Source organism: Mustela lutreola, chromosome 13, assembly GCF_030435805.1.
Source record: "Mustela lutreola isolate mMusLut2 chromosome 13, mMusLut2.pri, whole genome shotgun sequence".
Classification (NCBI taxonomy): domain Eukaryota; kingdom Metazoa; phylum Chordata; class Mammalia; order Carnivora; family Mustelidae; genus Mustela; species Mustela lutreola.
Window position 1 is genome coordinate 69,728,275 of NC_081302.1, and position 27,639 is coordinate 69,755,913.

Genomic DNA, 27,639 nt, shown 5'->3' on the forward strand with positions numbered 1-27,639 from the left:
GCAAACAAAAATCAAGCTTTAATATTAAAGCTGAAAAACATAAAAGATCATAACCACCAAAAATCCTTTTTAAAGCTGAAGATACAAAAACTGACAAATTTTAAGTAATGTATCACACAGCAAACTGGTCAAAGAGCCAGGCTCCCTGAAATTCAGTCTAGTACTTCATTACTTATACAATATTTTAAGAATTGTTTGGATTAAATTAGGTCATATAGAGTACCAAATACAATTCCTGCAAACAGAGTAACTTGTTACCCTAATAAAAATAAATAAGCTTCCTTTTAAATCTTCTACACACTTCAATTATGATATTTCACTCTTAATAAGATGTTTGATTCCTCTGCAGCACAGGATAGTGAAAAGAACATGGCTAAGTTATTTGGTTTCCATTATAATTCCACAACTTACCAGCCATATGACTTTAGGTGAGATATTAACCTCTCTGGACATCAGCTATATGATTTAAATGATAAGTTAATAATAATATTTATCACAAGATGATTAAAGAAAATAACACATTGTTTACAGCAGAGATGAAAAGAACACATTTTACAGCTTAGATGAAGAAATATATGAATACTTTAACTTATATGTATCATTTTACATTTTAAAAAGTGTTTTTACAACCATAATTGAATTTAGGGTAAAGCTTATATTATTACTCCTTTTTACAAAGTATAGAAAGTGGGGCCCAATGAAGATGTATGACTCTTACAAGTCTACACGGATTAGTATTACATCAAAATTATCCATGGTTTACTTACTAAAGTCACATAAAAATGCATAAACACAGGGAGATAAAAGAAAACCCTCATTTGCTAGGTCCACTGACTCCCTTTCTTGAAATGTGTTTTCTTACAAAGTCCACTTTTCCTCTAATATTTCTGTATCTATCACTTATTAACCATTTCTTGTTGCCAAGGTTCTTTCTAAAGAGATAGTGACTAGCTCAACTAAATTACCACAAAATTCCTTCATGTTGGACTTTCTCTCCATGTTCTGTAATCAGAAAAATAGTTGGTTTGACAGTGTTGAAAAGTTCCCTAGTATCTAGTGAATTAGCTACAGATTCCTTTAAGATCAAAGTTCTCAAAAATACTAATTTATTTATTCATTTCATGAGTATATAGACCCAATAGAGGAAAATTAGTATTAATTGAAAGTTCACTGTGTGTCAGGAATTAACTAAGAACTTTAATTACTGTTTTTCATTTAGTTCATATAAACGCCTTGTAAATTAATATTTGCATCCATTTTAAAGACTGGAAAACTGAGGCACAGGAGACTAAGGAATTTGTTTCGGGTCACAAAACTAGTTATGGGGTAGAGCCAGCATAAAAATTCAGACTTCTTTGATTCTAGAGTTAGTGCTCTCTTAACAAAGTACTGCCAGTGCTGTACAAACATGCTCTGGAATTCCAAAGATGTGGAAGATATGCACATGCCCTCAAGTAACTTACAATCTACTACGCCTACACATAACATGAGGCATTCTTGCTGAAGTGTTCATATTTCATTTTCTAAGCAATGGAGAACCCTTTGGAGACTTGTTAACAATAAAATATGGTCTGATTATTGTAGAAATGTTTTCTGATAGATGTGAAAAAGAGGCTACAATATAGATATATTAAATATGTGGTTGTTCTGTTTGAAAGTTACAGAAGTTTGAAGCCATAGAAATATTTAAATGAATTAAACTTATATTTCATGTCTTCGCTTACTGAGCAGAAAAAACGTTTCTCAGTATCAAACATCTAATTACAAGTGTAGTATGTGATATGATACACACACAGTTTTATGAAAATATCAAATAGAGGAAACCTTAGATTGGGGTGGTTATAAGGCTATCTGAAAACATTTTCCCAAAAAGTAGCACTTAAACTGAAGCCAAGAGCTGAATGAAATTTAACTGGATGAAAAGTAAGGATGGACCCTTCAAGTAAAGGGAAACTATGAAAAAGTCTGAAGGCAAAAAAAAACCAAAACCCAAAACAAAAAAAAACCTCTGATGAACTAAATAAAGTCTATCATGTGACTAAAATGGCAAAAACAATGGGAAAGGGAATACAAGTTGCAGTTGGAGAAGTAAGCCAGCGTCAGTCATGGAGGACTATAAAAGTCATGTTAAAAAAGTCATGATAAAATTCTGGATGTGATTCAAAGGGTTAATTAAACTTGTGATAAAGAGCTAATTTAAAATGAGAATTACTGGTATATTCCAAAATATACTATTCACTCATTTCCTGGGCATTCAATATATGTGTTTAATATTATGGGAGTATCCATCACCAAAAACATATCCACTTAAAAAGCATAATCCACATATTGAGCTCTGTGAAAATACATTTAACTATGAAAAATAGTAATAACTAAGAACTTTCAGAACTATATACACTGATATCCTTATAAAAAACCCTATGAAGTAGAAATTATTAGTACCTTCATTTAATAAAGAATGCAAATCTCAGAGAGGTTAAATAATCTTGGTAACACAATTATGAAGAAGAAAAGCCAGCATCGAAGAAGCCTACAGTTGTCCAATTACCAAATGTTTGCTCTTTCATTACAAATACCATGTTACTTTTCTCTCATACTTAAACAAATTTTAGAGTACATGATATTTAACATAGAAAATGCTTTATTACCTTTGAAGCTGCTGTGGCGGTCACACTTTGGGGAACTTCCTGAGGTTTACTACTGCCGTGGGAAGATTTGCTCCCCCTGTCTCTCTGTCTCTGCCGACATTCTAAACAGTTTCTCACAGCAACACAACAAACTATTTAAAAACCAAAAGCATATTATTAATATAAATGCTTGACTCTGACATGTTGAAAAGAGTTGCTAACTTTTTTTTCTTTCTTTCCATTTTCTCCATTCATTATTCCTAGATAAAATATTTTTTAAATTATGAAATACAGTAATGAAAAGTACATTTAAAACATGTGTAGTTAAAAAACAAAAACAAAAACAACATACCCATACACTACCAATCAATCGCAGGAACAGAATATTACTGAAGCTCCCACTATATGCCTTCCTTATTCTATCTCCCTCCATCATTTAAAATTCTGAATTTCACAGATAAACAAAAATTTTTTGAAACTTCATATTCACATTTGATAAACTGTTTTGATTGGTAAGACTTCTTTAGTAGCATGACTACTTGGTGACTCTACGGAGCACAGCTCCCTATTTCAGGAAGTGACAGAACACCACCATGCAGTCCATCTCACAAGTTCCAACCCACCTTTCTGCATGATGGGAAAGTCGACAGCCTTGTCAATAAGCATTCCATACATATAAGTTTTTCACTTATTTACTTATTTTAAGAAGTCCTATTCATATAGTAATAAACATTACAAGTTCTGGAATCTGACCACCTGAATTTTACTCTTGGCTCTGACCCTTATGAGCTGTGTGATCTTGGGCCAGCAGCTTAAGCTACGTGTGCCTCAGTTTCCTCATAAGTAAAATGAATATAAACATAGTAACCTCCTTACGGGATTGCTGTGGGGATTTATGGAATTGATATTTTTATAAAGTGCTTAGAACAGTAGACAGCACATATTGATATATTATTGCTTCATTATTATTCACTTATAAAACTTTCCTGTAGATGACAAAAAAGCAAATCAGCTAGGAAATATTGGGATAAAAATGAAATTACTTTGAAATATATTCAGAAATAAAAGCTCAGAATAACCAAATAAATGCTAGTTTTAAGATACTGAGGTATTTTAAACATTTCTCTGTTTCAGAGTTCACTGTCAGCTATTGTTAATTATCAAAGGATATGTCCATACTGGCCACAGTAAATTACCCCACACCTACTGGTTGTCAGAGAGATCTCAATGTGATCAGTCTCTCCATTATAGTGAGTATGAAGTGATTCCACTTAACCTGCCCGACTTTAAAAAATGCAAAAGAAAACAAGTAGGTTTCATTCCATCATTCTTAAAGCAAGTTATTATTCCTACCTTGGATCAGAACAATTTATCTGAAACTATACATGTGTAGATTCGTATATAATTTTAAAAGTTATGTTTAAAAAGAGTACACATCAGAAATGTCCTTCCTATTTAATGCCTTACTTTCTTGTGTCATACTCCTGCTCCAAGGCTAGGATAAAAACAATTGCTTTCTGGTCCCTTATAAAGTCTAAGTAGTATACAAAAATTTCTCCTTTAAGAAAGGTAGGCTATAGAAGAATGGATGTAAAGAGATGGATTAAATTTACTAAGAGTTTTCAGTGCTAATTTTTCTTTGTGACACGGGATCGTAAATGAACAGTATAGGTATAGTAATGTTTGTTAGTGTTAACTGCTTACTCTGAGAAACAGTGACACTGGCATAGTCAGCTTTATCCTTTGGCATTCTGTGTATAAAAACTATGTCACTGGTCTTCTGACATATTTGTGGGTCAGGACAACTATCAACTATGGTACACTACATTAGTACCAAAACAGGAGTCCTAAGTGGATTTACATTAAAATCATGTCAATGAAAAAATGTTATAGCACTTTTGATTTTGAAACAATTCAATATATATTTGACTTCATTTCAAATTATAATCCATTAAAGATGATCCATTTCATGAAATCTCCAATGTGATGATGCCACAATATTTTTAAGTTAGTAACTGTCAAGAATTACAAGGTAATCTCTTAATCATTAACTTGTTTCATCAATAATTTACACACCAAAGAACATCAAAAACTAATTGTAGGTAATTATTTAATATGCACCATTATTCTTAACAAACTTACCTAGCCTCAGGCACTGTCTCATTAAACCTCCAGAAGACATGTTTTTTTCAGCTTCAATCTCACTAAAATTTAGAGAGCTGGCAAATACAAGTACATCAACCATTGCCATCAATCGGCTGAGGAAAGTTACTGCTGTCTCAGCTGACATGCCTTGTGTCACTTCAATATTTTCCAATTCCGTCTTTAAAAAAGTAGAAGATTTAAGTCTTGCTTAAAATTTGGAAATATAATACATACACATACAAGCTATAGGTAAACAGTAATTCAGCATATCTAGTATATTTTCTAAACAAAATAAATTATAAGCTAATTCTACATATCAAAAGAGCTGGTTGTCAAATTTAACCAGTTTACCTATGAATTATCCTTGAAAAAAGGAAAAGTCCATTTTTAAGATGAAGGTTAAAATTTAAATGTTATCATTTGTAAAAGCTATATTCCAAACTTAAGGTCATTTCACAAAAACATCTAGGAATAATTATATAGCTTTATTTGTACTACTTTTGTCTTATTTTATTAATAAAGAGATAAAATTGATACTTTTCTAAAATCTTCACTCTCATTTATTAAAAGACATGCTTTAAATTCTCTTTAGTATAAATGCATGATGAGTAATAGTAAAGATATATGGCACTTCCAATCAGCATCAAAATGAGATGACTGTCAAATGAGAATACATAATTTCTTACCCATTTCAGAATAAACTAAGCCACTAGGTATCTCATACATACAATAAACTAGGGTAAAAATAACCAAGATCATTAAATTCCTCTAAAGATATTAATTTGTGACCTTTAAGATACTAGCAACCAGAAGAATCAGTAACAATTTAGTTAGGTACAACTATACTTTCACTAAAGTATTGTTCATGATAAAATATAATTTCCTGCTTTCAAAGGAAATATTAGAAACTATTTCTGGGGATGTGTAACTTTGTATTTTATAAGCAACAGCAACATTTCTTATTTTAATTTTCATTCTGTATTATACAACATTTTGATTATTTTCATTCATTATAACTAGGCCTCATTTTCTCAATGCCACAAGGAGCAGAGAAAATTAAGAAGTGCTTTATAAATAAAAAATACTACTGCTTAAATTTTCTGAAAATCGGCACACTAGCCATATTGATTAATCTTATTTCTTCACCCAATGATAAGTTCAACTATAAGGTAAGCATATATTATAGGTATCGATTCCTATTTAATGTTCCATTTTGATATTGTTTATGCCCATCATTCTATCTAAACATATTACTGGCTCCCATTAAAATGGAAATGTCAGCAGAAAACACTGACTGAAAAACAACAACAACAAAACACTTCTTAAAACACTTCTTGAGCACAAGATGGGTAATAAAAATGATAGGTGACTACTGCAAGCACTATATAATAAATAAACTCAATTTTAAATGGAGTATAAAATGTAACAACCTTTCTTTCTTCTATTTAACAGCAAATAGTGTTAAAACCATTCTCTCTAAAATGAGCTTGAAAACAGACAAAAACCTGTTTTCAATTGTTGATTTATATTATGCCGATTCAGTATCCATGGTCTAACGAAGTAATTCGTTACTTGGATTTCTTAACTACAGATTCCTTATTTCCTAGCACCTCATTGATATACAGCATTATTTCATAGCACAAATTAAAAATCTGTGATCACAATATAATAGTTTATATTAAAAAGCAAAAAAAAAAAATACACAAGAACTCTTTTAAATCTCAGTTAATAAAAGTGTCTCATAATGGACTGGAAGATCTGGCCATTGCTTAGGTGTATCAAATATTCTCAACAATTTTTCAAAAATACTAGAATTCTAGAATATCTGTAGATGTATTCTCAAAGAAATTAATTGTTTTGAATTACTCAAATTATAAGATTTATTAGTTATCACTTTATTAGTTAACAGACTTATTTTCATGTCTTTTGTGGTCTACTAGGTCTAACCTTCAAAATATGCTTTCATTTTTAAAATGACTGAATTATAGCAGAAATTACTAACAAAATTATTAATCAGCCATGTAATTAGCCAAACTGTTATTTTTGACTAAACAAAATAAAATTTTAAAATAAAAAGCATTCTTAACACAAAAACCAAAAAGGGAGTTCTTAATTAATTCCATATAAAAGTAATTTATATTTTTATGAAGTATTATATAAACATTATAACATATATTTAACAATAAAGATCACTCACATAAGATTATTTTTAAATCTTAAAATAATATACATCCCATCCAATTTCCTTTCATTGGAATCAATTAACATCTGGCTGTATGTATGACTGAAATTTGTTTTCATTATATTACAATAGTTTAGTCTAAAGGTTATTGTGAATAAGATAATAATTCATCAATGCATTGAGAGAAAAATCTTTTTAATGAATATTTTAAATATACCAAAGATATGTCTATAGATGGTATGGAAACTCAAAATATAACCAAGTCAAAAATTTTATAAATAAGCAAAAATAAAACTTAAAACTGAAAACCTGAAAATTACTTAAGTAATACTAACCTTAGAACCCTGGACATGCATTAGACAAAACAGACAACAGATCAAAAAAGTACAAGAAAAGGAAATTATTAAAATTAAATGAAAATACAATGTAAAATTGAAACACAAAATAATATATTTAAAATTTTTATTTAATTATTTTATTAGAAGCCAAATTCTTAGAAGAGGTATTCCTTTTATAAATTACATATGATTAAGATTAAATATCAAATATTTAGACTAATGTTTATTTTTTTCATTAGGGTAACTCTGCCCAAATATATATATATATATATATATATACACACACATACATACATATATATGTTTAAATACATACATATATATGTATGTATATGTGTATATATTTCATACACTAGAAATTATGCATATTCTACTTTATAAAATAAATATATATTCCTAGCAGATGCCTAAGGAAACATTTTAATAAAAAACTGGTAAGATTTCTCTGTAAAAGCCCTAACTCAGTACTGGTTTGAGCAGAAATGACTTAAGGAAATAAACTCTTTATACCAAACTTCCAGAATTTTCATTTAGGAATCACATTATAATTTGTTTTCTAAAATATCTGGAATCAAAGAATAAAATAAAATACTGTAGTGATTATAACTTAAAAAACATTTTTCTTTGCTAGAATAGAACTTACTGATACACTAATCAGGCTTGCATGTGAACTAAGCTAATTACATAGATTTACACTAAATTTCAGAGTCTCAACTAAGAATTATGTTTAATATATTCAGAAGTTTGGCTAGAATTAAATTTCACAATAAAAGTCATCAATTTTCCTGCTCTGATTTTTGACAACAAATATAAGTGAGTGTAAATTTAAAAAAAAAAAAAAAAAAACACACCATTTTCTTGGTACATTGTATAGGAAAATACATAAAAGCCTCCTCAGAATACTACAGTATGTTCAGTAGTATGATACAAAGGAAAAATTAATTTTTCCAAGTCCATTAACTCCACATTCTGATAATGGTAAGGAAATATAAACTAAAATTAAGACTTTATCATCATTTTTGACAGAAAATATTGCTCTTCTTTCATGATTATGAAACTATGAGGAAAGCCAGACATATCAGTCACTACTATTTTTCTTAACAGACAAATGAAACCATACCTGACCCTGAATTAAATTCTAAACAAACTGTTTTGGATGGTTGACCAGAACGATCAACTTAAAATCACAAAGTGATTATGCAATTTGTAGCTGGATCCATGTTCTTTGCCTCTCTTCATTTTTTTTTTCTACAACTCCTGCTTTCACTAAAGACCAACTTATATAATATATAGAGAATAAAAGAAAGGGTTCAACTGACTAGTCATAGAAATACTAACTCTAAAAATCAACAACAACAAAAATAATTCCTCTTTCCAAAACCAAAGATTGATCTAACTGAATACTAAGAAGTTTAATTTTTTTCCCTGGGTACTAAAGTTAAAACCATTGTTCTAATTTATAGAAATTATTTTGTAATTTATTTTCTATGCCACATAAGACTTTAAATAGTCCAGGCAAAGCTAAAATTCCAAAAAGCCCTGCCTCTTCAATGAATATTAAGTTAAAGGTGTTCACTAATATTGCATGTGTATACATTTTTCCTTAAAGTGTCCACTGAAATGTTACTTACAATAATCTAAACTTTTCTCTTTTTTTAGTTTATTTATTTATTTTTAAAATAATTTTAAAAATATTTTAATAAACATATAATGTATTATTAGCCCCAAGGTTACAGGTCTGTGAATTGCCAGGTTTACATACTTTACAGCACTCACCATAGCACATACCCTCCCCAATATCCATAATCCCACCACCACCCTCTCCCAACCCCTCCTCCCCTCAGCAACCCTCAGTTTGTTTTGTGAGATTAAGAGTCTCTTATGATTTGTCTCCCTCCTGATCCCACCTTGTTTCATTTTTTCTTTTCCTACCACAAACCGCCCACATTGCATCTCCACTTCCTAGTATCAGGGAGAACATATGATAGTTGTCTACTAATCTAAACTTTTCTTGCATGACAATACTACAACAGCAATACACAAATGTTACTCCTAATGGGAATTAGTATATTCATATGAGATCTCAGAGCAGAAAACAGACCACCACTATGCCAATCCCACTGGGATTGCAGACAAAAAGACTGTACCATGTAAATCTTTGCCATCAAAATAAATCACCCATTATAAATAAATTTGCCTCAAATATCCTATTTTAGAATTCTGAATATGGCAGATTATTTTATAAATGGGAAAATTACTCTATCATGACACAGTTCTGAATAAACAGTTTCAAAAAGAACTAAATGAAGGAAACATCAAGAGCCTCTTCTCCATCTAATGAGCTTTACACAGATTACTTATCCTAATTTTCACAAACTCCCTGTTAAATAAGCATAATTAATACCTTTTCATAATGAAGAAATTGTGAGGTCCTATCTAGTAAGTGGTAGAACCCAGATTAAAATACAGATTTATATTGTGCCAAAATCCATATACTTTAATATTGAATCCTAACTCCAAAAAGATTATGTCTGAATCTGACTGGTGATGGGAAACATGTTTGTTTTGATGAAAATGAGATTTCCATACTTATCTGTGATCTATTACTTATACTGAGAAATGGGAAGGACATATTCCTAAGTCGAGCTTTGTATCATAATTTTTTTCAACAGAGAACTATAAAGAAAACCTAGCATTACCCTGTTTATGTGAACTGCTTATGACGTATGTGGGGGAAAAAAATTGTGTATTTTGGGGGGGGATCCATTTCTGTGTTTTTGTTCTGTTCCATCAACTAAGCCTCTCTAAGATACCACAGAGTCATGGTTACTGTGTGTAATATATAATGATTCTTTCAAAAGTGTTTTAAGTATCCCTTGTGAATTTTTTTAAAAATAGTTTTTATAACTACAAAAAGTTTTGGTAGGATTTTGAGAGAAACTGTGATACACCTAAGTATCAATTTGGGAGCAAGTGTTAACCTTTATTATGTTGAGTCTCCAACCCATAAACATGGTATAGTCTCCAGTTATTTAGACCATTTTTGATTGCTTTTACCCATCTTTTGCAGTTTTTGGAATACAAATATCAAATATTTATTGTTATATTTACAACTAAATATTTCATATTGAGCGATTACATATGGTACCATATTTTAAATTCCTCTGTACACATGTTCATTGCTAGTAGAAATAAATACAACTAATGTTGTTGTTCACCTTGGTAAAATGGAGAAAGATGACTACCTAGCATTCTACTTACCCTCTCAAAATTAATACAATTTCAACACTAGACATGTCAAATGCTACAAAAAATTAGCATGGCTGAATGTGAAAAGTTACATATCTTCTAATAGAACATAATGACCACAATGTTCAATGAAATTGTTCTAAAATTAAAATTCTAAATTTCTAAAATTCTAAAAATTCAAGTTCTTGTTTAATAGGAAATAATGAGTTTATCTTAAGCCCTAACTACTGAATTTTCAATGGTCAGTAAGTAACAGCTTTCCCACTAAAACATTATACTATGATATTTGCATTTTATCTGAGGATTATGCTCTACGTCAGAGGTCAGTAAACTATGACCCAGAAGTCACACTACCCCACTGCCTGTTTTTATAAATAAAGCTTTATTGAGACAAATCCACACATTCTGTTATATAACTGTCTATGGTTGTTTTTGCAAAAAAGCAGAGTTGAGTAGTTGAGACAGATACCATTATAGCCCACATAACTGAAAATAGTTATCATCTGACACATACAGAAAAAGTTTGCCAGTCACAGCCATCCATCATTATTCATATTTATTCATTAAATATACCTCTGCATTATTCATAATGCATAAATATTTTTAAAACTACACAAACCTAAACAAAATCATGAGATCACTCAAATATCAGTATCAAATGTTTCTAGGATTGAAATTCTAATAGCATCTACATTACAGTGTTTCCTTTTGCTAACCTGTATGCTTCCTTTTTCACGTTTGGATTTTTACAGGTTAAATCTAAACCAAACGTTCTTTATATATTCAGTTCTAATTTTCTTCTTTATTTGATCTCATCTTTCCCAACTTTCTCCCTCTACTACATTACAGTTTTTAGCACAAATATTACACAATTAAGTAAAGAAAAACAATGCTCAGCAATCAGCACTAGTCATGGTTCTACTAGTATGAAATAGGACAAAACGTCTGGGTGTTTCTTTTAAGGAAGCAACTTATTCAAAGAACACAACCAGCTCTTGTATAGCCAGGCATAGGTACAACCAGTTAATGAACCAAAATGACAGAAATACAGAGATAGAAATGAAAAAAAATTTCTACACCTGAATTCCTAAATCTGTTAAGAATATTCTAGGCAAGGGTTCCTAGGTGGCTCAGTCAGTTAAATGTCCGCCATAAGCTCAGGTCATGATCCCAGGTTCCCGGGATTGAGCCCCATGGAGGGCTCCCTGCTCAGTGGAGAGCCTGTTTCTCCCTCTCCCCCCACCCCACTTCATGCTCTCCCTCGCTCTTGAGTAAATAAATAAAATCTTTTTTAAAAAGGAATATTCTAAGCAACAAGTAGTTTCAAACTGTAAAATACAGTGGTCTAAACTGTAAAGGTAATAATTTTCGAAGTCAAACCTCAAAATGTCAGTATCTTTATTATATATTCATTACAAAATAAAAAATAAGTAAATTTGTGCAGTGAAATAGTATGTAAATCATAACATTTATGAACAATTTATTTTGGTAATTTCCTATTATCTCTATCTTGATGGAGATCTTTTAGCTTAAAAAATTGGAAGATTATATGTAATATGAATATTTTAAGCCTATACAAATTTTAATACTACTAATTTTATATAGGAGTCATTTTCAGTTCTGCACTAAATTTTAAAACAATATTGTAAAATTATTTCAATTCAACCTTTTAAAATTTCTTGATAACAAATAATTATATAGAAAATATTAAAAATTTTTATACGATGAAGAAAAATGTCAGGAGAAAAAAATGATTTTTTTCAGTTTTTAATGTGTAGAAGGGAAAAAGACCCTCCCCTGTTTTAATGTTAGAATGCATTTTGACAACAACTCTCGATTTACCTGAATTTGGGATAAATCACCAGGAGAAATCAGAGACTGAAGAGAAGGCATGGTAGGTACATTAATCTCACAGTATATCTACATTCTTCACATACCATCGACTATTTTTCTTCCAGGCTCATTTCCTTGCTTAGCTGCTAATTTCATTAAGGCCCTAATAATGATGATCCTTTTGCTGCTCTCCCTCTTGATCTAGACTTTGTCAACTTTTTGAATAAATTCATGGGTGAAATGAAAGTGTATGTGCCTGTGAGGAGGGAAAGATGTTGGGCATGCAATCTTTTATTGCCAATCTTTAAATTTCAGTGATACTTCGGGGATGATGGCATTGAAAAAACTATAGAGAGAAAAGGAATCATGTAAGATAAGCTGGTTAATAATGTAATAAAACTAGAGATTAATTTGGAAACATTGCTGCACTCATGGATTAGTTTCCAGTATAGTGGCAGGAACACAATCAATACGCTAAACAGAGTTCTGCATTCTTTCCTATCTGAGCAAGGAGTATGGAGTCTTTTTTTAATATATATATAAATCAGAAATTTTTTTGAACTACAACTAAAATATAAAGTTAACATTTACCTACTATATTTTAAACATATATAATTAATGTTAAATGCCTTTCAAACTTATTAATATATTTCCATGTTTTATCTAGAAAGACAGCTATACTTTTAAATAAACGATGAACTAGATAAAGTCAGATGTAAATGTTATTACAGTCCATATGTCCATAAAAAGTTGAGTTTTTTGAGATTATGAAATTGTTCAGATAGCATAAAAATGGTATGTTATTTACATTTTTTTCTGAGATGCCTAAGTTTTAAATAAGAATTCATTAATTTGGCTCCCTTTTGGAAGCCATTTGCTAGCTTCAAGATTAAATCTCAGAGAATTAGAATGTAAAGTTCCACATATAGTTTAAAATAATACTAAGTTTAGAAATAATATTTCAATTCACATGAGGTTTTGCATATCTAATGACTTTTTCTAAATTTAGATTTATGACTCTACTTACACAATAACCATGCGCTTGTATTTCGAATTTCAAGAGTAACAGAATAAAAATTTTAAGTTCACCATAATACGTATTTGAAGAAATAGGCAATATATAGAAAATAAAGTAGGTCACTTATAGTTATGGCTCTTCTTCAAAAGTATTCATCAAATCACCAGAGAACTGTTTCCATAAACACACATAGCTGAAACCCAACACTGACAAAAAGAAACGGGGAGAAGTTGCCTTAGGTGAATATGTCTCCTTAAAATCTATCCATTTACAGCAGAAAACACAGACAGGCTCTAGCCAGGTAATTACAAAATACACCACTAGATGGAAGCAAAGTACTTACAGTTGGTGATGTAGCCGCAGAGAGCAAAGGTAAAATTCCTCCACAAGCAATAATGATGTTGTCTACCATTTGGGAAATGAGGTGAATTGTGTTATGTACAAAAATAATATTTTCATTGCTATTGACAAAATCCATTACAGACTTTGTGGAATGGCTAAAAGAGCAGAAAAACAAAACATAAATGAACATTTTCTTAGCCTAAGAAGTTAACTATAACATTTATAAAGTGAAAAATATTGAAGAGCTAGGCAAATTTAAAATGGAATTATTAGAAAAGAAAATAATTTACAATTGAGATATCATATTACCCAAAACTTAACATTCATCCTTGCTGAGTTTCTTTGTGTCCAAATATATTAACTCATTAATGGGAGTTTCTGCTTTAAAAATAAGTGTGTTGACCAGACTTAGGTCAATGGATTTAAATTAGCTAAAGTTTATTTTCACAAAAGCTGGTTATTTTATGTTGAAATCAGTTTTCCTTATTTACCATCCTCAAGTAATCTAGAACAACTGGATAGTTAACCCCAAGTTTACCTTTCAGGGAGTTTCTGTTTATCACCAGATTGCAGCCCCACCTGAGACCAGCCATACTGAAAATAAGTACTGCTAGTCAGAGAAGTGACATGTTAGGGATATAAAAATAAATCAGTAAAAATTCAAGAACTTACTGAATAAAAAAATGAAAAAGATCTTAAAGGTCAGCAGTGCAGCTTTTCCATACAAAACATGCAACTTAGATACCCAGAAAAATACACTGCTTTAGTTTGATGTCTGTCAAGAATATAAACTATTTTCCAATGGAAAAAAAGAATTACTCCATGATCAATTGCTCTTTTTTGTTCAATTTTCTCAAATTTGGTCTATTTTCAAATTTTGAAGTTTTACTTTTTCCCCAACATCCCACAAACAGCTGTAGATGTGAAATGGTGTCCATGTGTCAAAGGGTTCATCAAGGAAAGCTGCCAGTAGGTTTCTGTACTGATGCCAATAGCCAGTCCCGTCAACCAAAAGGTTCAGTTTTAGGAAAGACTGAAAAGAAAGCTCATCACCCTATTTTTATAGGAAATCAGTGGTATCTGGTATGCAGTGGCTACTCCAATGTTGGAAACAGGGCAAAGTGCTATAGGACTTAAAACATTGTGACAGATCCAGTCAAGAAGACAGTGAAACCAACTGAGGCCTCATTCACTCCAACGACTCAGCATTAGTTCACTAGGAGGGGTATGGCCACTTTCTTCTCCCTATGTGTGAAGTCAAGTAATGTTCACGGTATTTGCAATAAGAAAAAGGCCTTCCATTGCTCATGATGCATCGTACTGACAGCAAAAATAATCAGTCATTCTTCTTTTCATATACAGGATAGTGGCAAGATGAGAGAACATGCTTGTCTAAGGATGCTTGGTTTGGGTTTGGTTAAGGATAAATTCTCTGAAGACAAAGCATCAGCAACTGAATGGAATGCCAGATATCAATTCATCTTTAGTGTAGCTGATACTCAATCTTCAGCATGATCAATTAAGTCAATTGATTCTCACTCCTTCTAATTGTAAACTATCATCTATGACATCTTAGGTGTCAAGATGTTTGCCCAATCCTAAAAACAAGTGCTATCTTTAAAAAAAATAATAATTAGGGGCACCTGGGTGGTTCAGTTCGTTAAGCATTTGCCTTCAGCTCAGGTTATGATCTCAGGGTCCTGGGATGGAGCCCTGCATCAGGCTCCCCGCTCAGTGGGGAGTCCGCTTTTCTCCTTCCCCCTCTGCCCCTCCCTGTACCTGACTGTGCACATGCTCTCTTTCTCTCTCAAATAAATAAAAATAAATTCTTTTAAAAAATTCTTTTAGCCACCTTGAAACTCAGAGGAAAATTAAGAGAAGGAGAGAAGCATCCTTCAGTCCAGAGAAGACCATGCTACTGACTGTTTAAGTCAATGACTGTGGAGTATTGTAACAGCTGTCAACTTCCTAATTTATGTGCATGCACATACAAATGATGTACTCTCATAACTGCTTAATTTGTTGCATATTTGCTATTAGAAAATTAACAGAAAGTGAGGCAAGATAATGATTTAACTTACGCAGACTTTGTTTTCCTTAAATGATGATTTAATTTATGTAGACTGTTTCTTTAACTGATTATATATGAAGTGATACTAACTACTTTAAGGGTAAAGGCTCTAAAAATAGATGCCATAAGGTGATCTAGATTTTATTTTAACACTATATGTTATAATCTTATTGCCAAGAATATATTTAGTATATGGTACTAATTTTAACAGAAAAAGAATAAAAATGTGGAAACAGCTTGTAACAAAAAGTGAACCTTTCTATTGTTATTGTTAAATCTTTTTTTAATGATTGTGTTTGCTTTTTTTAAAAGATTTTATTTATTTATTTGACAGAGATCACAAGTAGGCAGAAAGGCAGGCAGAGAGAGAGCTGGGGAAAACAGGCTCCCTGCTGAGCAGAGAGCCTGATGTGGGGGATCATGACATGAGCTGAAGGCAGAGGCTTTAATCCACTGAGCCACCCAGGTGCCCTGTTAAGTCTCTTTTATATAGAGAATAGGCAATACCAGATATCAAAATTTTGCTTTTTAATTGTCTAAAGACTAAATTCTTGGATTCCTTTTGATATAAGCCCAAGGCCTTATAACCTTTGTGAAAATATTCATGTTTCTATATAAAATTTCAATGTTGGATTTTTAATAAATTCAATTTTTGAGATTATTCAGTGATATAATTCCCTTATGGATCAACTGATGTCACTAATTTAAAATATTCATTTTCTTAAGTGAAAGCTGCCTTATTTAATAAAAGAAATATTTCTACCTCCTCCAAACATGTACATCTGTTTCTAATGCAAATAGTAAGTCGGTGAGAAGTCGCTGGTGCATTGGAGACCATTTAAACTCAGGAATACGGAACATTGTAGTGCGTGGGCCTGGGCTGAACTGGCGCCGCTGTTCCTCAGTCATAGGCATTCCTCGAAATCCTAAATCGACACGGAGATCTCTGTCCTGCTGTGTAATAGACCGGCCCTGAACAGCCTAGAGAAAGACAAGGTGAACTTTTGTAGACTGCGAAAGAAATGTCTCGTCTCAAAAAGAAAACAGCAAGTATAGTCGAGTGAGTGAATAAAGATTTGCATATTACGTTTGTAAGTTAATATATTTTACATATATTAGTCATCTGGTGAGTCCATGGACAGAAACCTTTTTGAGCCGAAGAGGCCACTTTGATTATTTTTATTTTGCTGTTTCAGAAATTAGGCAAGGCATTCAAAGACCTCAGTTCCAACACCAAGGTTCACATTGAAAACCAAGTCCTCTTTACTCCTATTTATGGAGTCTTCATATTAGACCACATTTCTTCCTTAGGAAAGAAAGCATATAACTCAAATTGAAATGTACTGGATATATGTCATCAACTAACTATAACTGGAAACACAAGATTAAAAAAAATATTACTTGAACCGATTTCAAGTTAATTCAAAGTCTATTTCATTCACAATACTTCAATTTAGAAAAACAATACATCTATTTGATAAGTTAGCAAACCAGAAAATGCCTACAAACTCTACATAAAAACCAGGCAAGCCTAGTGATTATCATGTTGAAAAACAATGCACCATGCTTTCCTTTCTTTAAAGTCTCCTAATGCAGTATTTTCACTCCCTTTCAGTTATCACTGTGGTACAACTGCCACAAAAAATGGAAAACAGCATTCAAAAAAAAATTTAACATACCCTTCCCATACACAGAAGATATTTTTTGTTTGTTTCAGTTTTTATTTTCCAAACACAGAATATAATACTATCATTAGAGTACAAAGAAAGGTGTGGTTTACTCTTTATAATTCTAATGGAAACATGTTAATTTTGTCTTTGAGGACATTAAAGGTGAGTGGAAAACCTGGAAAACCACCAAAAAACAAATCATTAAGGGTTAAAGTATGTTTCAACTCTTAACAGTAAGGTAATTTAGTCTAGAAAATAAGGAAGTAGTCTTAAAACTCAGAGCTCCACAATTAAAATTCGTATCAGAAAATATCATCTATTTTTAGCTTTATTCTGGTGAGGCCAGAACTGCAGCACTAACATTTCCTCACTGCCAGATCTAAGAGTCTTTAGTTTTCTCATAACAGATTCCTAGCCATGTCGTTGTAAAGAAAATTCTCACTGCTAATAACGCAAATTTTCTCAGCCAATTACCTACCTCACAGGGTGGTTGTGAGGATTAAATCTGAAAACATACAGCAAGCACAGTGCCTGGAACATAGTAGGCATTTGCTAAATAACAGTTCCCTTTTCCCTTCCCCTTCATTTATCAGTTCAATCTGGGCTCCAAGTCCTCTTTTCAGAACGAGGTTGGGCCTGAAGCTTAAAAGGTTAAAATTAATCAAGTATTCAGAATGAAGATCTTGAATACAAAATGTGTAAATTTAGTCACAGAGTCATAAGATATCAGAATAGGTAAAGCCCTAAAAGGTCATATTTTAATAGAGTACAACCTCTTGTACTGTATAAGGAAATGCAGGCCCAGAGAGTTTCAACCAAGTTACACAGACAAAACATGGCAGAGCTCGAAATACAATTCAGGTATCTTAAATGTCTCTACCGTACTATTTGACTCCATGTATTACTACAATACCATAATTAAGTATAAACATGGTGTAACTGGTAAGAAATGACTCTTACTGCTGTAATGTTAACTTGTTACCTGTTCGATGCATTTTTAGAACTCATGTAGAATAACTCACTTGCGTTGTAGCAGTGGTCTGGATTTTTCGAATTTCCTTTCCTGATTCCTTGCCATCGTCAGATCTCTCAGTGTCTGAAATTATACTTCCAGCATCAATATTTGGTACAATTTTGCTACCAGATGACTCAGTTTCCAGAGTTGTAGCAGTCATTTCAGCATACTCTAACCCTTTAGAGGAAGATGCTAAGTCTCTTTCAGAAATACTGCTCATTCCATCTGAAGTTGTATGGATTTTGAACTCTTTTTCTTCTATTATACTTGATGTACAGCTTAAATCTACACTACCAGTCATATGAGCAAGCAATCCAAGATCATCACTAACACCCAGATGTACTTGTGTATCCTGGATATTTGGAATAATGTGATTGCTAGAAAGTTCAGGAAGAAGTTTCTCCTCCTGTTTGGGTATTTTATCAAAGAGAAATGACGTACTACTATTAGGAAGTTCATCTTTCTCATCTGCTAATGTTATCAATGGACCATTATCCTTTTCTTCATTTTTTTTAATGATACCAACACTTCCATGTACATTGTTCTGGAGTTTTTCAACAGCAGCACTATACACATTATCCAACAAGGATTCAACCTCCACAAGGGCACCATTTTCTCCACCGACTAAAGTCTCCGGTGATAAATCCATATCATCAAGTTTTACTTCTGTTGCTTCTACTTTCTCTGCTTTTATATCAACTAAAAGATCATGCACTTCCACGTGTACACCACTTCCTGGTCTATCTGAATTTCCAAGAATATCATCTGGCACTTTTGTTGACATGAGCAAGTCTCTAGTATCTGTGCTGACAGGGTAATCTGTCTCACTTTCTGGACTCTGGCTTTGCGAAAGATCTTCTATCTCTCGAATTTCCATTCCACCTTTTGCTCCTGTAGTCTGTGATGAAAGACCAGAGATGGTGCTCACATTCCCTTTTTTTCCCTTTTTAATGTTTTCCTCCTCTTGTCTCTGATATTCTTCATACATTTTGGCTAGGTATTCCTTATGTGCTTCATAAGTGACCTTAGGAATAAGTGAAAAAATTAAGGCATTTTATATACATACTGAGAAGAAAAAAAAAAGTAGAAATAAAGTTATGATAATAGAAAAAGTATCAAAATTTTAATATTTCAAATGTAGTACATATTAATTTTAAGATAAGTTCTATTAAGTAATTGGAAATATCATCAAAAATAGATATGACTTATTATATGACCTGTAAACTAGCAACATTAAACTTTTAAGTACAGCAATCTTTTCTTCTAGATTAAGTCTTTAAATGTTACCTAACCAATGTTACTCTAACCTAGTATGTTAGTTGAACTCCTACATAATTGAGTTCAGCTGAAACAGAAAATCAGCTAATAATATATAATATCCAACGTACTATTGCTATATCAATTTTCAGCATCTATTACTCACATGTGTCTATCTCCAACAACTAAGATTTTTTTTAAATCACATATATATAAATATATACATTTTAAAATGTTAAAACATCACAATTTTATCTTTATATAAGCTACTTTAATTGGTTACTTTACATAGACTTGTTTAAAAATAATTACGATATATATTTTTTCACAAAAATGCAATGTTTTTTCTTATAAAATACTACTTTAAACTTTGTTAATGTAATGATAAAAGGTGCCAATATATTGTAATATGTAAGTTTTAACAGAAATAAAAAAGCTCTTCTAAAATTGAAAACAATAGGGGTGCCTGGGTAGCTCAGTCTGCCTCCAGCCTCAGGTCATGATCCTGGACCCAAGAGCTCTAGCCCCTATGCAGGCTCCCTGCTCAGCAGGGAGTCTGCTTTCCCCTCTCCTCTGTCCCTACCCCTGTTCATGCTTGTGCACGCATGCTCATTCTTTCTCTCACTCGCTCACTCTCAAATAAGTAAGTTTTTAAAAACTTAAAAATAAAGAAAAAAAGTTCAAAATCTTTCCTTATAGGTACACATTATACTGACTTATATTTAAATGAGAATAGGATTTTAGTTTGAGAGGCATCTTCCTTTGGAGATTATCTTGAAACCAAACCCCCTTTACTTTACAAAAGAGGAAATCAAGTCCCAAAGTGGGGGCTGACAAACTATGACCCATGAACCAGATCTGCTTATTACCTGGTCAGTAAGTAAAGTTTTATGAGAACACAGCCATACTCAGTTTTCTACATACTGCTTATGGCTATTTTCACACCACATGTCAGAGTTAAATAGTTGCTTCAGAGGCTGTACAGCTCCCCAAACCTAAGATATTTACTATCTGTACATCTTAAAAACATTAAAAAAATTTTTTTCTAATCCTTGCACAAAAGGACTAAATGCATTTTCTAAAGTCACAAAACTGAACTGTGGCATAGACTTAGAGTAAAAGCTAAACTTCTAACACCCATGCTTTTTCTATGGCTCCACATAATGAGAAATGTTATAGAATATAAAGTGCACATAATTGTTTATTGTAAGCCACTACTCTTTCTTACCAAGATCAGATAACGTTTAAAATATAGATATACAAATTCTTAGAATTAAAAAGAAAAGATAATGCCATTAAAAATACCATTAAGCTTAAATACTGAATTATGATTCACTTGGAAATAAAGGCAATTTTGACTACTTTTTAAAAGTCTTAAAACATATATTTCAGAGTATATTTCATGAAATATTCTTTTAAGAACCAATAGGTATGTTTTAGGTAAAAGAGCTATTGACTAAGACTCAAGCTATAAAATAAAGGTGGGGTAATTTGTGGGGTCTAAAATTCCTAATTCATAAACCTGGGGTTTCAGTTAAATTATCTACAAAACATTTCATGCTCTAACAGTTTATAAACGGAGAGAAAATAAAACCAAAAACAAGAAAGAAAGGGGAGATAAAGGAATGGGCCATGAGGTAAATTGTCCACAAGATGGCACCAGGAGAGTGTTTACAGACATTCAAACTGCGCTGAAACACAGATGATATAAAATACTGAATCTCTTGTTACCTTGGAATGGGCTATTGAGAGCGTATCCACCCAGACTCTCCAACCTCCCCATTCATATTTTATTGCATGGTACAACAGAATTCGGAAGATATTGTAGACCATCTCGGTAATCTTCTGTTCCTCAGAATTTTTAGGATTGATATAGCCAAGAGAAAACATCCAATCTTGCCATACTGAACACTGCAATAAGCATCTAGTGGGGAAAAAACTCATTAAAAACATCTAATTTATATTAGAATTTACTATTTTGAAATTTAGATAGTGAAAATATGATCTGACCTAGATAAAGTAAGGTGCACAGTCATTCTGCACATTCTATTTTCTATACCTGGAAAGATTTCCTCCCATTTTTCTACCTGGAAAAATCCAAATTATCATTTCAAATTGGTTTCCTAACACTCCCAGTCAGATTTAGCTACTGTTTCTCTACTCCCCATCACATGTACCACTCACAATGCACTTAATACATTATATATTAATCACTGTTTTATTATCTTCCCCACTAACTTGTACCAAGACTATATACTAAGGTAACCTGTGCAGCACAGTGCTTTCTACATACTATTCAATAAGTATTCGTGAAATTAAAGACTCACGAAGCCACCATAGCCTTAGTTTGTACCCCAAGTCTTAGCTAACCAGCTCAAAAATGCATGACAACAATCAGTTATCAGACAAAAATTGAGAGAAGCATAGATGAATATGAGCAAATCCAACTTGATTACAATAGATAGGTATCACCAAAAGGAATGGTAAATTTTAAAAAAGGGTTTGTGAAAATGTATATTTACAGACACAATTAAAATATAATACCCACATAATCACATAAAAATATAATAATGAATACAAATATAATGAATTTTGATTATATCAAAGAAACATAAAATGCCTTTTCTGATAATTACAATTATTTAGCAATATGGGAAAAATTTGAAAACATTTTTTGAAAGAGACTAAAAATAAAGGAGAGAATATCATTACAGAACAAAGTTTTGTTATGGTATTGAAACTGCTTACCTTCTATTTTCACGGCTGTTACTGAAAAGTTTTATCATGTCAGATAAAAATAAACGACGAACTTCCATCAGTTCTGGACTTGGTGTGGAATTTTTTAACAGAGTTGCCACCACCTTAAGAATCACTGTGAATGAACAATAACAACAAAAAAAGAAGTCAAGATTTATAACTGCACCATAACTTCCCCTTAAAAAGTTTTACTCATTTTCAACTTAGCCTTATGATAAGTGAGTTATAAGTATCATGAACTATGGCAATCACCAGTTATGCAAAGTTTTGATTTAGTTTTCCGTGTTACCATGTTACTATTGCATTACAATAAAGAATGTTTGGCTAGCTTCAAAAAATAATAATTACAATAAAGAACATCTGGCTAGTATCAAAAAATAAGAAATAAGTTTTGGTGAGGGATGTGGAGAAAAGGGAACTCTCATGCACTGTTGATGAGAATGTAACTTGGTGCAGCCACTGTGAAACACAGTATGAAGGGTCCTCAAAAAATTAAAAATGGAATTAACTTATGATCCAATGATTCCACTACTGGGTACTGACCCAAAGAAGATGAAAACACTAATTCTAAAAGATGCATGTACCTCTATTCACTACAATATTATTTATAATAGCCAAGATATGGAACCAATCTAAATGCCCATCAGCAGACAAAAAAGATGTATATACACACAATAGAATATTAGTCATTAAAAAGAATGAGATCTTGCCTTTCAACAACATGGATGGACTTACAGGGTACTATGCTAAGTGAAAAATGCCAAGTACCATATGATTTCAATTACATGTGGAATCTAAAAAAACAACAAACAGAAATGGATTCATAAATATACAAAACAAACTGGTGGTTGTCAGTTGAGAGGAGGATAGGGAGATGGGCAAATGAGAGGTGAAGGGAATTAAGCTGCAGACTTCCAGTTACAAAATAAGTCACAGGGATGAAAAGTACAACATAGGAAATATAAGAAAAAAAATGCTGTTTGCTCACTTGGATTCTGAATTTTCACTGTAGAATCTGGCTCTGGATGTGGTTTGTGTACAACTTGAGTACATACTTGCTCTGTCAAAATCTGAAAGATGAAGAATTTGAATTTCATTGGGAAAATAATTTAAAATCATTATTTCAAAATATACAAAGAATCTGCAAGAAATGTTAATTCTGTCAAAATCAAATGAAATCTTCTTCTAAAGTGTCTTCTAGTCATTCCACATCTTCTAAACTCTTTAACTCTTTAGTTTCCAAATTCTGTTTATTATGGATAAAGACAAAAAAGAACCAATATCTATAATAGGATTAATTATGAAATCCAAAATTTATTCTGTTTGTAATACCTTCACAGTGTACTTCCTTAATATACTTAAACTATGAGTTGTAAACATTTGACTCTTTATGTTATCATTAATTTAAAAAAACTTAGAAAATAAATAAATTTAAAAAATAATGTATGAGCCTGGATCCTAACATCAAAATGAAGTGTGGGAGGGGAAAAATCTTTACTAAAAATGTGGCTCATTGCCACTTACCCATGAATTTTTCTTTAAACTTTTTTCAAAAACAAAATGACAAAAAGTTGACCAAATCAAAAATAAAATTCTAAAACATTTTTAAAATTTTTCCACTAAAATACATTCTCTATAAGTGCTGCATTCTTATACATCTTTTTTACTATTATGTTCCTAGCAATCAGCACAGTGCCTGACACAGTGCCAGTACTCAAACATTTATGAAATTTAAGCATGGATAACTGAATTATATATATATATATATATATATATATATATATATATATATAATGAATATGTGACTCTTCGCTATATTTTAGGCTTTATCTTGTACATACCTCTATTCCTGCATATATAAAAAAATCTAATGGGACTATACTTAATAAAGATGTAATTTTATATTAGTGATTTAATTTCCTGTTTAACTTAACATATTAAGTTCTGAATGAAACTTTTGGTTCACCCCAAGGCAAGGTAAAAAAATCTGTGCATAAACCATAAAAATTAGTTGAGAGCCTAGTTGTACCTAACTATTTTGTAAAAGTTGGGGCTGCAGAAAAGTAAATGAGCCAGATATGATCCCATCTGATTAGAAAAAGACCATAACAACAGTGGCATTTTTCTGACCTTTCCGCTCAGACTTGAGAAAAAAGAAGAAAAGGAAGAAGATAAGAAACTGACTTATTACATATCAGGGATGTCTATCAAAAAAGTATTGACTTGAAATAAAAACTAACCTATTACTAAAATGATAAATATAGACCACAAGGACCTCCTTCACTCTCATGAAACACTTTGTTGTTAATACCAAAGTGGGCCTCAGAATTTTCTCAACAGAGCACTACAGACATGCACTACTAATTAGATTGAACTGATACATGGGACAGAAATTTCTTTGAAAACCCAAAGAATCTGAAAATGCCAAAGAACATTCAGTGGTTGGTATATGCTTACAAGGTTTTCCCATTGATCTGCCCAAAAAAGCACTGGTGGGGACCTACAGCTGAGCAGAAAAAATCCCTAAAATTCTGGTTATAAATAGATAAAAAATAACTGTAGACAAGCTTGGAAAAGACTAGGCCATACTCTTCCATGATAGAGAATAGTCAAAACTTCCTCACCCCAAAAAGATGAAACCACATTATACAGAAAACCAAACTTATCTCAAGGAATCTACAGTTTTACATTTTCCTTTCTTTTTTTAAAAAAAATTTTTTTTTAAAGATTTTTTATTTATTTATTTGACAGAGAGAGATGACAGCCAGGCAGAGAGGCAGGCAGAGAGGGAGAGGAGGAAGCAGGCTCCCTGCTGAGCAGAGAGCCCGATGCGGGGCTCGATCCCAGGACCGTGGGATCATGACCTGAGCCGAAGGCAGCGGCTTAACCCACTGAGCCACCCAGGCACCCCTTACATTTTCCTTTTTAAGTTCCTATTTGATCTTCTAAAGATGAGGGTAATTGTCTTGCCTATCTAATATAAAACTGCTAGGAAGATCAAATAAGTAAGGCTCTACATGTGAAAAGTATTTTGAATACTACACATATTCACATAAGAGCTTTTTTAAATTACCAAAACATATTTAGAAACTCTTAATCTCATAAAACAAACTGAGGGTTGCCGGGGGGAGGGGGTTTGGGAGAAGGGGTTGGGATTATGGACATTGGGGAGGGCATGTGATTTGGTGAGTGCTGTGAAGTGTGTAAACCTGGTGATTCACAGACCTGTACCCCTGGGGATAAAAATATATGTTTATAAAAAATAAAAAATTAAAAACTCTCAAAAAAAAAAAAATTAAAAAAAAAAAAAAAAAAAAGAAACTCAATCTAGCATGTATTTAAAAGAGCCCTTTATGTGTCCACACTCTGCTATATATTTGGAATGAGAATCGTAGTTGCTACGTAGGACTGTATTTCAAGAATCAATTAATTAATACTCCAGAGAAAGGCAAAAATGTATGCAAGTGTTAAATAATAAAACATGATAGACTGTCTTTAAGAACCTATGTGAGTTTTTAAAAGGGAGAGGGAAATAATGACATATAGATAAGAAGATATAAATAAACATTTTAATGAAAGGATATGACTAAAAGATGGGCCACGGAGGTTTGACCGGTATTGATTAGAGATATACATAGGAAGTAACCCCAGCCCCTAAAAAAACAAAATAGTACAAAATAGACAGAGCCACATATGGACATGAAATCCCTCAAAGCACATCTCAATTCACATTAGCCACAATTTAAGTGTTACACAACCATCTTTACATCTTTTATACAGTGTTGTCTGTTATATACTGCCAAAAGGTATAACTCACTTTGTCCTTTAATATTGTCACTTATTCTACTATAGGTATTATCAAATGTAGAATTTTAAAGTCCACAGTGACACTGAACTTGTCTTAATGACCTTCTAAAAACTTTGCAAAAACCTCACATTCTAAAATATCATTATCAAAACCATGGGTTTGACATAGTTCTCTATTATTTCTGTACTTGATTTTATGTTTTTCTATTGTTGGAGTGATCCGTATTTTGATACATTGTTTGGGGTTAAGGTCATTTCCCCAAACCAAGACAGAAAATGAAAGTAAAAAGAGCTTTCAAACTGAAGATTATCAACCAAATCCTTCTTGCCGGGGTGCAAGTCCTGGCTGATGCTCACAAGGGGAATCAAACTCATTTCAGGTTGTAGGTTTTGAGGCTGAGTATTCTTTTTATAGTTAAATTTCACTTACTATGTTAATGAATGAAGTTCAAACCTATCACAAGTGTTAATTTTCTGCAACCAGAGGCCACCGTCCAAAACGGTGCAGTCTTTTAACTTTGTGATCTAGAATTAGTCATCCACTATCCTGTCTGATAACACAATTTGGTTTGTTAGTAATAGTAAAGTTTATGTTGAAGACCCTTTCCACTTTTTAATGGGATCAACATTGCTACCCAATCATATCAAAATCATCTTTCTTTGTTATTTTTTGTATACTTATGTTAATTTTTCTTTCTGGAGTATCATAATTTAGTCCATCTTTCCAATTAACCATGATTATTTTTCTACTTTAAAAGTATATATTGCCAAATTGGTCAGAGACCTTGTAAGTCAGTTCCTTCACCTGCATCACCTAACAACCAGTATCAGGAGATCCAAACTTATCCAGATTTCTCCAACAACTAAGACATGGAATTAGCAGCAGTTTGGCTTTGTATAATATCATTAGAGACTAAAATCTGGACACTAAGAGAGTGCACATGAGTATAGATGGTAGGTAAAAATGCTGCTGCACTTGCTGTTGAGCCACTTTCAGCAAGACTAATAGAAATACATGTGTACACACACACACACACACACACACACACACACAAACACAGGACATTTTACTTAAGGTTAAGAGTACATAATGTTTTCAAATTCGACATATCATATTGTTATGCTACATTCCTATTAATATAAGTTTTCACTGACTACAAAGACTTTCTGCTCTATTGATACTAATTGGTCAAAACAAGCAGAGGATCAAAAATGTAGACAAAAAATGATTTAAAAAACATGTACACGAATCATTGACCAAGGGATTTGTCTAAGAAAACCAAGATAGAAACACAGATACAGCTCTAATCTGATACTGTAGCAAGGTT

General features: G+C 32.1%; 1 protein-coding gene across 7 annotated transcripts in view; it reads right to left on the bottom strand.

Moving 5' to 3' along the window:
- NBEA (neurobeachin) overlaps window positions 1-27,639 on the bottom strand; it is a 685,682-nt gene that overhangs the window by 454,736 nt on the left and 203,307 nt on the right. For 4 of the 7 annotated variants that reach the window (XM_059144025.1, XM_059144024.1, XM_059144021.1 and 1 more), the window contains 8 exons: window positions 23,493-23,574; window positions 22,496-22,619; window positions 21,479-21,671; window positions 18,498-19,514; window positions 16,569-16,786; window positions 13,750-13,889; window positions 4,770-4,973; window positions 2,649-2,779 (listed from right to left, as the gene is read on the bottom strand). In XM_059144025.1, the coding sequence (XP_059000008.1) occupies window positions 2,649-2,779; window positions 4,770-4,973; window positions 13,750-13,889; window positions 16,569-16,786; window positions 18,498-19,514; window positions 21,479-21,671; window positions 22,496-22,619; window positions 23,493-23,574 (2,109 nt within the window). Of the gene's footprint in view, window positions 1-2,648; window positions 2,780-4,769; window positions 4,974-13,735; window positions 13,890-16,568; window positions 16,787-18,497; window positions 19,515-21,478; window positions 21,672-22,495; window positions 22,620-23,492; window positions 23,575-27,639 lie in introns of all 7 variants that reach the window. The other 3 variants (XM_059144034.1, XM_059144022.1, XM_059144033.1) reach the window with 1 other exon arrangement.